Genomic DNA, 10,698 nt, shown 5'->3' with positions numbered 1-10,698 from the left:
GGTGGACAGAAGATTGAGGAGCTTAGAGGGTCTTTGAGTAATCTTGATCTTGAGATTCGTAAGTTAACACAGGTAGAGATGGAGGTGTGCTTAATGAAGGTGTAGGTGCTGATTTTGTTCAGAAAGAAAAGGTTGTGCCTTTAGGATTTGGGTTAAAAGATGTAGGGATGAGGTGTGCGAGTTTGGATGGTGATTCAGATCGATTGGTTTACTTTTATGTTCCTTCTACTTCTGATGTAAAGGTTGAGCTACTTGATGGTGATAAGATTTTATCTTTGTTTGCTCTCTTCATCAAAGAGCAACTAAACATTCTTGATGATGGTAAAGAAGGAAGCAGTCTCGTCTTGGTGTTGTGCAGACAGCTTACGCTAATGGTGCATCCACGGATTACTTGAAGCAGTTGGGTTTAGATGTTGTTTTTGCTAAAACTTGGGTAAAGCATTTACATGAGAAAGCAGCAGAGTTTGATATTAGTTGAAGTGATTCTGCAACACATAGGATGGTCAATACAGAAATGGACTGAGCTATACAAGGATCTTCCTAGCAGACAGATCAAGGTCGAAGTTTCAGACAGAACAGCGGTTGTGACCACAAGCCAAGAAACCGAGGCTCTGAGACCTTTGAGGATTCAAGATGCTATTTGGAACGTTTACAAACACTTTGGCTCATCCTTACCGTAACTCTCGACTCGTCAATGGGAACAACAACCAGAGGATAGTGCAGCTAGAGAAGTCTCTACATCGGGTATCCATCTTCTTCCTTTGTTGCATTCTCCTCTGTCTTGTAAATAGTTGTGCTTGGGCCAAGCTTTCATTTCAAGTTTAGTTTCTAATTTATTTGCAGAATCCACAATGTGTATAAGAAAACTCAAATCTTGTTCCAATATGAAACAGCAAATTGGGTCCCCAATATGAAAATGTTGCTGATTATGTTAGTTTAAGTTTGGTATTTTTGGTAAAGAACAAAAAAAAACCATTTTGGTTGTTATGTTAAAAAATTATTTTTTAAAAGATTGAGTAACCTTATTTGAGTTCTCTAGTAAAGGAATGATTTTGCAAAAATACTCTTAGGGTTGCTTTACTTAAATTAATATTAATTATATGATTAATTAATTTGAAAGTAACTTAGGAGAGGTACTCCACTAATGATGCTCTTAGGCTATTGTGTACTGTACTGTTTGATAATGAAGGACGACACCGTTTTCATTATTTTGTTTTGATTCTCTCTTCTAGTATAGTATAGTAATAGAAGAGAGATGTGGAGATGTTATGATTCGTTGATATCACATAATAACGCAAGTATGCAAATTTGGATATTTTCACAATTTTGTTAGAATTCTGGGTTTTTAGTCCGATTTGTGACTCTACACGGTCTGATGGCGATAGCTTAAGACCAACTTGTCCAACATTTGTTTTTTTTTTCCTTCTTTTTGTGTAAAATTACAAAATTTTCCATTTTCGTAACATTAATATATACAAAGACTCTGTCAATATTATTGGGTTGAAATTTGAGACTCTGACAGTATTTCATATTAGATCATAATTCAGTAACTTGACAGAAAAAAAGAAGAAAAAAAAAAAAGTTTAGGAGGAGGGGAGTATGCTAATTCTTTTGAGTAATAGTATAATGAATTTATATAAGTTTGAAAATAATTATGCTATTATTGACCTAAAATGTCTTGATGGTTAAAGATTTAAAGGCAATAACTTTTTTTTTTTGTCACAATTTAAAGGCAATAACATGTTGTGAATTTTGGATGCAAGAGAATCGGTATTCCCACGTCAAAAGACAAAACTGTCCAATCTACAAAACATGCAATGAGTTTATTTATATACTTACTGTAAGAGAAATTCCTATATGTTGAAGAAAAGAAAAGTATAGGCAGGCATGTAAATATTCTTAAAAGTAGGGTGTAATTAATATACGTATATATATATATATATATACATATAGAGTGAGTTAGGGTTTCTAGTGCCTAACTATATTTAGTTTGAGATATGATATGGCAATGAAAAACAAACCTGGTAATTCAAAAACGAAGCACATGGAGAATTTAATAATTGAACAGGCTGAAATTTAAAAAAATTTGGCAGCACTTTGGCATAACTCAGCTAGCCTAAAGTCAGAAGTGTCGAAAATCTATATGTATATATTAATATATATAGGCACACAACATTAATATATACATATACAAAGATGCAACTGTAGCGTATATGGTATTGTCTGTATAAGGATCACAAGATCCTATATGCATGCTCGAAAAGTAGGGGGAAATCAAACCCAGAAGCTCAAGTTCCGTCATCATCAATCATCATTTCTCTAGTTCTTCTTCGTTTGTGCAGTCCACAGACTTTTGATAACCATACGTATATATTAGTACTGACCTATATATGATCCGGTTGCTTTGTTAAATTTGTCAACTTAGTAGATTTAGGACCAATTGGTAATGACTGTTATTTGTGGTTGTAGAGACTTTGACTGTAAAGATTTGGTCGTATAGAATTTGGCTGCAGAGATTTTGGTTGTAGATATTTAACTGTTAAAATCTGATTGTTAAAAGAAAATTTTAAAAGCTCTGACTATAATTTTATTAATAACAAAATTGTAAAAATATACAAAGTGACGATAAAAATAATGAATTTGTGAAGAGCAGTGGATGTCAAAAGAAGGAAAAAAAATACTGATAATTAATTTATAAAAAAAGGTTTGTGTAAAAATATATATAAAATTTTATATAGTTTTTAATTATGATGGAGGAAGAAAAAAAAGTTATTTTAAACTTGTTGGTTTTAGAGCGTCATTTTGAAACTTTTAAAAAGAAAGGAAAATAAAGAAAAAACAAATTAAAAATAAAAGTCATTAAAGCTTGATTGGCAAATAAAAGGCTTTTAAAACTTTTCAATGATTTTAAAATCTTAAAAGTCTTCACTAATCGGGTCCTAAGTTGAGGTAGGGAGACGCCTGGTACGAACTATTACAATTAATGGTACAAAGTACAAAATATTAAAATTAAAATTTGCAAATCTTTCACTAAAAAAATAAAAAATAAAAATATTATAAATTATGTTAGAGCATGTGCAGCGGTAGTCTCTCAATAGATCTTTCACCCACCAAAAATATATAATATTAAAAAAATAAGAAAGAAAATTAAGTGGGTCTGTGGAAGAGATTTTGAGAACTTTGTGAGAGACTCACTTGACACATGTTCTACCCTAATTGATTTTGAATTTTATTTATAATATAAATTTAAAACAAAAATTAAAATTACACTAAATTTATTAAAATAATATATTTGAGAGACTGAGAGGTTCTCCCCTTGTATATGCTCTTACGGAACTTATAAAATCATATACACATAATTCGATGTAATATGACAAAAAATTCCTTGGTGATCAAAGAGAAAAACATTATGATATAAATTTCCTTACTTTATTGATCATAATATATATAGTTTTGTTTGATATAAATCGTAAAATCCCTTGAACCCCATAACATAGGGGCGTTTAGTAAATTTTGTAGTAAATTAGATGAATTATGAAAATAATTAATTATAACAAACTTTCGTTAATTCATTAAAAAAAATTACGTTAACTAATTTAAGAAGATTATATTTTTGGCTTTCACAGGCGTTAACAACCAAGTAATTCCATCGGCAATGGCTAATAAAGGAGGCTTTGTAGTGGGCTAGCTGCTTTAGACGACGGGTGGGTTTGGCAAGCAAGTCGTTGTTCAAACGAAAATTTTGTTGCAACAAATTTCACCATAAGTTTTATGAATTTTTTGCCACATATCCGAATTTAAACCAATATTCCGCTGACAATCTATACAAAAGTTGGTAAGTACATTACCAAAAAACAATAAACTTATAATCTTATCACTACAGAAATATATATTTGTTTATTAGAAAATACCACCATATCCAAAAAGATGCCTTTCTTATTAAGGATTCAAATTAAGCACTTTCTTAAAATGATTTGTGAAATTTTAAAAACATAACTAAAATGTAGTATTTCTTAGAATATTCTTACATACAAATGAACGATATGATGAACAATGACCAAAACTTATCTGTTCGCTAAAAATTAGATGATATGTTAACGTTAGTGGAGAACGTTTTCAATGGTTTTGTTTTCTACTAAACTATACAAGTTTTATTTTCAAATTCATTCGCAAATTTTGTTACAATGAATATCATCTCAAGATTATTAATATATTATATATTTATTGTTGCAACGAATCTGGATTAACCGGAGTTTTGAATTTGAAACCATATATATATATATGAATTCACAATATTCTACGGAACAACCAGTGGCTTAAAGGAGCGGTCAATTATAGAAGACTTTATACTAGTGATCAAGTTGGATACGAAGAGGAAAGAAAATGGTGTGATTTGTGAGCAAAAATCTCAGTGGCAAAGACACTTACAAGAGAAAGTGGTCCACAAATCTCTTTGTGAGTATTTAAGCATTAGATGCTTTAAAGAAAAACCTATACTCGTTGGTCCATTCTCTATCTCAGAGACAGACCCTTACCTCCTCTAGCTGTCAATCTATTATATATATTTAGACATATATATGTTGTTATTAAAGAAAAAAAAACTACATATATAAAACATAACCCACAAGTAATTAATTAGAAATAAAAGCAATACTCCCCAACAGTTTGATTTTAACCAGTCTAGATTTCATTATCACTCAAATTAGGGTTTCAACAAGTTGCTTCGTTAATATTCAACAGATTCTTTAACAGTCAAATAAATTGCAAGAAAATGTCACAAAATATAAATTGGTCCTTCCATTTTTATCTTATTATTTTGAAAATTTATAAAAAGCTTCAAATTCTTTTTATGTTTTACAGTACAACCTCTGTTTAAAGCTCTTGTTGTAGAACTACTCAAGTCATTTTATTATTTTCACACAAATTAATTAAAATAGATAAATTTTTATTTTACTTGTTAGTACACTAATATATTTTCTCTCTCTAATTAACAAGCTAAGATATTTTAGTATTCAAATTTGATAAATTTATATTTAATAAATTATATAAAAGTTAAGAAAAATAAATGTCTAAAGCCCATAAAATTAAAGGGAACCAAAACTTGAATACTACAAAGTATTAAATTTTATTGTAAAGGTTTTTTCTTTTGTCAACTATTTAAAGTATTTTATAAAAAAAGATTGATTTATGTGAGTGTAAACGAAACATGCACATTTCATCACAGTATCAGTACACTACATAAATTGCACCTCTTTTTGTCCTTCTGCACAAATTCCTTTCATACCAAAAAAAAAAAAAGCCCTAGGGATTGGAATACAATTTAAAAGTAGATTTAATTCATTTGTTATTTAACTTCCCCAATCATTATAATACATATATAATTCGAGTTTCCAAAAAAAGAAAAAGAAATACTTCACATTCCTCTGCCTCCTTATCTCTTTCTTATTCTCTCCATTCTTCTTCCCTTCTTCTCTGTGAAGCTAGATCTTGAACTAGGACTTCAAGCTTACCAGTCTTCAATACCGATGTAAGAACATATAGATAATCTTTAACATGTTTGAATTTCAAATTCTTACGATCGAGCTTTCTTTTCTTAATTAGATGCTAAGTCAAGAAAGAGTTCAATCATATTTATTTTGCTTTAACTTGTTATTCATGTGAATTTTCCTCCAAAACATTTTTTTAAAAGCAACAATTTCATCACTCCACCTCAATTCCGTTCCATAAGAAGCTAACAACAACTAATTATTCTCTTCTTGATTTTTTTTTCTATTAAATTGGACAATTTCGTCCTTTCTCTTTTNATTATAATACATATATAATTCGAGTTTCCAAAAAAAGAAAAAGAAATACTTCACATTCCTCTGCCTCCTTATCTCTTTCTTATTCTCTCCATTCTTCTTCCCTTCTTCTCTGTGAAGCTAGATCTTGAACTAGGACTTCAAGCTTACTAGTCTTCAATACCGATGTAAGAACATATAGATAATCTTTAACATGTTTGAATTTCAAATTCTTACGAGCTTTCTTTTCTTAGTTAGATGCTAACTCAAGAAAGAGAGTTCAATCATATCTATTTTGCTTTAACTTGTTATTCATGTGAATTTTCCTCCAAAACATTTTTTTAAAAGCAACAATTTAATCACTCCACTTCAATTCCATTCCATAAGAAGCTAACAACAACTAATTATTCTCTTTTTGATTTTTTTTCCTATTAAATTGGCCAATTTCGTCTCTTCTCTTCTTTCAGATCTGTTCTTCACACCAGCTTAATTAATTGAGTGAAGAAGATCTTATTGAGTTGAATTAAAAAGAGGGATGAGATCAAGAGAATGCGACGAAGAGGAGATTCATGCAAAGCAAGAAGGAGATAGTAATCAAAATCACCAAGTAAACTTAAACCACATGTTGCAACAGCAACAGCCGAGTACAGTGTCATCTTCAAGGCAATGGACTTCAGCTTTTAGGAATCCAAGAATCGTTCGAGTATCGAGAACATTCGGTGGCAAAGACAGACACAGCAAAGTATGTACAGTCCGTGGTCTTCGAGACCGGAGGATAAGGTTGTCAGTACCTACAGCGATTCAACTCTACGACCTTCAAGATCGATTAGGGTTGAGTCAGCCAAGCAAAGTCATAGATTGGTTACTCGAAGAAGCAAAAGATGACGTCGACAAGCTCCCTCCTCTACAATTCCCACATGGTTTTAACCAAATGTATCCAAATCTCATGTTTGGTAACTCCGGGTTCGGAGAATCGCCATCGTCAACTTCATCAACAACGTTTCCAGGAAGCAATCTTGGGTTCTTGGAAAACTGGGATCTTGGTGGTTCTTCAAGAACAAGATCAAGAATAACGGATACTACTACGACCCATAGAGAAAGTTTCGATCTAGATAAAGGGAAATGGATCAAACACGACGAGAATAGTAATCAAGATCACCAAGGGTTCAATCATCAGCATTTCCCACTGACCAATCCTTACAACAACACTTCTTCTTATTACAACCTCGGACATCTTCAACAATCGTTAGAACAATCCGGTAATAACGTTACTGTCGCAATATCTAATGTTGCTGCTAATAACAACAATAATCTCAACTTGCCTCCTCCTTCCTCTTCTGCTCCAAGAGACGGATCTCAGCTTTTTTTCGGTCCTACTCCTCCGGCTATGAGCTCTCTATTTCCGACATACCCTTCGTTTCTCGGAGCTTCTCATCATCATAATCATCATCATCATCAAGTCGTAGATGGAGCTGGTCATCTTCAGCTCTTTAGCTCGAATTCAAATACGGCGACGCAGCAGCAGATGATGACGGGTAATACGAGTTTGATTAGACCATTTCATCATTTGATGAGCTCGAATCATGATACGGATCGTCATAGTAGCGATAATGATTCCGATTCATGAAAGGTTTTCTATATTGTAGCTACACTATACATAAATATCTTATATGTATACGCATTCTTCTATATTTTTATACATATGCGTATTGTTGGGTTGGTTTATATATCTTCCTCGTGTATGTATAGAAATTTTAATAATCTCCAATGTGGATTGGAACAAAGACATTCATAATGCGAGGATGATTGTTATATTTATATATTTTTGAGTTTTGATATATGTTTATTTAGATTGCTTGTTTTTGAAATTGGATGAATTATTTTTGAATATATTTTTGTATTCATTTATGAATAGTGATAATTTGATATACAGTACTTTATATAGTTATTCGAATAGATTAAATTAATGAATTGTACAATATATGTAGGTATCTCATAAAAGCTGTCTAGTACTTTCATCGATCTTCTTGTGTAAAATTTAGATTAGTAAATCTTCTTAATTAATGGACCTAGGTACATATATATAGCTTGAATATCATATATATATGGATTTCAATGGACCTAGGTTTGCGGTTAAATTGGTTTCAATAAATTAGAGTTAAACACTACTAATCCATATGCAATGCAAACAATGTGATTCGTTTCAAAACATATCAGCCCGCGCCCCTAGCTACCGTCAGCTGTGAGACACGTTAGTTGTCATATGGGACATGATTGATGCAAATGTATGCAGCATGTTTGTCGCGCCATTGCTTTGGAATCCGCTAATTCTCTATTGCCACAGTTGTAGGATCGATTTGGCGCCTTCCTCATCTTATAATTTGATCTACTTAACATATATTTCAAGTACTATAATTGTATTATCGTATGACTCCATTATCAGTTTGCAATCACTAATAAATATTCAGTACTTAAATATAATCATAACTATGAAGTTTAATTAATATATTTATATCAATATATTAAAGAAAGCCATTTGGTGCACAATTCAAATGAAAGAAACAGAAGGGGTCGTTGCTTGTAATAATGTGTCATAAAAACGCCAATAAGTTTCAAATAATTTTATGTCCACAGTAATTCTTTTTACGAATGTATTCATACGAACTATATTGTATAACATCTATATATAGATAGAACATTAGAAGTACAGATATAGGTTTCTGTTCACAATGCCTAGATGCACGGCAATAAATTATGCATGCCAAACCCTAGCCTCGTGTGTATGTATGCGTCGTCACACCTATAAATCTACAATCATGTACATATATCATATGCCTTCATATGTACACTGAATTACTTAATAAGAAAGTGACGGTTACCAAAACTAAAAGAAGTGAGCATGTCTATATAGATTAGAATAAATAAGGCAATTTTTTTTTCTTTTGTGTATGCCAAATTAATTAGTTGAGTTAGCTAGCGTTTTCCACATCTCCGTATTTGCTGACTTTTTATCAAGTTCTAAACGACCAACATTCAAATTAATCGCTGGTAGCCTTTAGTCGACACACGAATGATTTCAATAAGAGAGCTAATAAATGTGATGGATTCATCTTCATACGTACATTCAAATTTCACGTGTGTGAGAGTACTGTGAGGGAGATGGATTATATTTAGGTCAAAGGAATGCAGAGATGCATGTAAAAAAGAATTTGTGCTTTACGTTTTCTTTATATACTTAATATAAATTCATACCTCCTAACTTTGTTTCGAATTAAGTTTTATGTATTTGTTTTCATTCATAGTAAAAAAATTATTACGAATTAATGTCTATTATAACCTTTATTATTTTCCAAATAAAACTTTCCTTACATAAATGGGTACTACTTACTAGCTATACGAACGTTCTTGTATGACTTTATTTTACTGAACAATCTATATATGGTTGATAATCTTGACACATGATATATATATGAGTCGAGCCAACCTTAAGTTCATGTATAATACCACCAAAGTGAAATAAATAATAATGAATACGTAAAGAAAAAGAGAAGTGTCTGATGGTGAGTATTGGGATTGGAGGGTCAGAGAAGGAAAGGGAAAGAAGAGGAGCAGTTAAGACAGCAACTGAATTTCAGTCAAGCACTGATCCGTATCTTCCATTATCAGTCATCCCTCTCTCTTTCTTTGTCAATCTCTCTCTCTCTCTCTCTCTCTCTCTCTCTCTCTCTCTCTCTCTCTCTCTCTCTCTCTCAGTACTCTCTCTTCTCCAATTTGTGGGGGCCATCATAACCTTCCATTTTTAAATTATTGGTTTTGAAAACACAACTTATTTTCCTTTTGGGTGGTCCTTTTGATCTTTTATAAATCATGTGTTTCGATATATATAGATGGGCACACACTTGTCAAGAAAATTCAAAGATTTTCCATTACAGAGTTTATTCATTTATATATCTATATATCTTTTCAACCAAGATTCTACTAAATACTTACACCACATCTCTGCTTATACATATGGCCATATCCCATATGGATTGAAATTTATATTCTGATACTTCAAAAAAGGGTATTATTGCACCTGTTCTTTGTTGTGTAGTATTAATTCATTGACCCATATATGATATATCTATCTTCCTTTAGACGTTCTCTGAGGTATATACGACAAAATACTAACATTTATATGTGTCAAAGTGAGGATGCGCATTAAAATATCAAAACTTATGATCATATATATAAATAACATTTCCTCAGAGATATACTGAGACTAGTGAATTCTTTTTTTTTTGGGTGTTAAATTTAAAGGGAATAAGACAACTGATGATTTCGAGGGGAAGACATATCCTTGAGACCAATTGAAAGCTTCCGTAAAATGTAACGAGTGGATGTAATGCCCAGATATTATAATTTTATGAATAAGGGGCATGGAATAAGGTATAATGGTCGGCGATTATCTTATCTAACATAAAAATTAGTGTCTATATATATCGTAGTGATATGGGAATTGTAGTTGCTCAAGAGAATATATACGTTTTTAGAATCTTGAATTGGCAAGAGATAATTTATCTTAAATGGAATTATATATATATATGGTCCATATGATTATAAACTTCTTTTTCATCACCGGCATGCTTCAAAGTTAAGAGAGGAAGAAAAAAAACAGGTCCACTTTATTTCATTTTCAAATAATTCACTCACTTAGGCATGCAATTCTTTTTGTTTTCTCCTTTTTCTTTATCAATTCTTTTTCTCTTTCTTTTTTCGCAGATGTTATTATTTATGGTACATTTTTTCTTATCCTGTTTTCTGTAGACAGGCGACGATAAGAAATTAAAATATGTAGTACTATATATTTTCTGAGAAAACTTTTACCGATCTGTAGTTTTTACTTTTAATTTGGTCTCCTCGGAAGAAATGCAATGAC

The 10,698-nt window shown here is 31.5% G+C and overlaps 1 protein-coding gene across 2 annotated transcripts; it reads left to right on the top strand.

Moving 5' to 3' along the window:
- On the top strand, positions 5,375 to 7,630 carry LOC104762207 (transcription factor TCP5-like). 2 transcript variants are annotated; one of them, XM_010485454.2, is made up of 2 exons: positions 5,375 to 5,527; positions 6,248 to 7,630. In XM_010485454.2, the coding sequence occupies exon 2, from the start codon at positions 6,316 to 6,318 to the stop codon at positions 7,405 to 7,407; it is 1,092 nt and encodes a 363-aa protein (XP_010483756.1). In that variant the 5' UTR covers positions 5,375 to 5,527; positions 6,248 to 6,315; the 3' UTR covers positions 7,408 to 7,630. The 2 variants fall into 2 exon arrangements, with proteins under 2 accessions (XP_010483756.1, XP_010483755.1); XM_010485453.2 differs by lacking the exon at positions 5,375 to 5,527 and adding an exon at positions 5,839 to 5,968.

The sequence above is a fragment of the Camelina sativa genome, chromosome 18 (assembly GCF_000633955.1).
Source record: "Camelina sativa cultivar DH55 chromosome 18, Cs, whole genome shotgun sequence".
In the NCBI taxonomy this organism is placed as follows: Eukaryota; Viridiplantae; Streptophyta; class Magnoliopsida; order Brassicales; family Brassicaceae; genus Camelina; species Camelina sativa.
The sequence above is the reverse complement of the archived record's forward strand: the minus strand, read 5'-3'. Positions and strand labels throughout refer to the sequence as shown.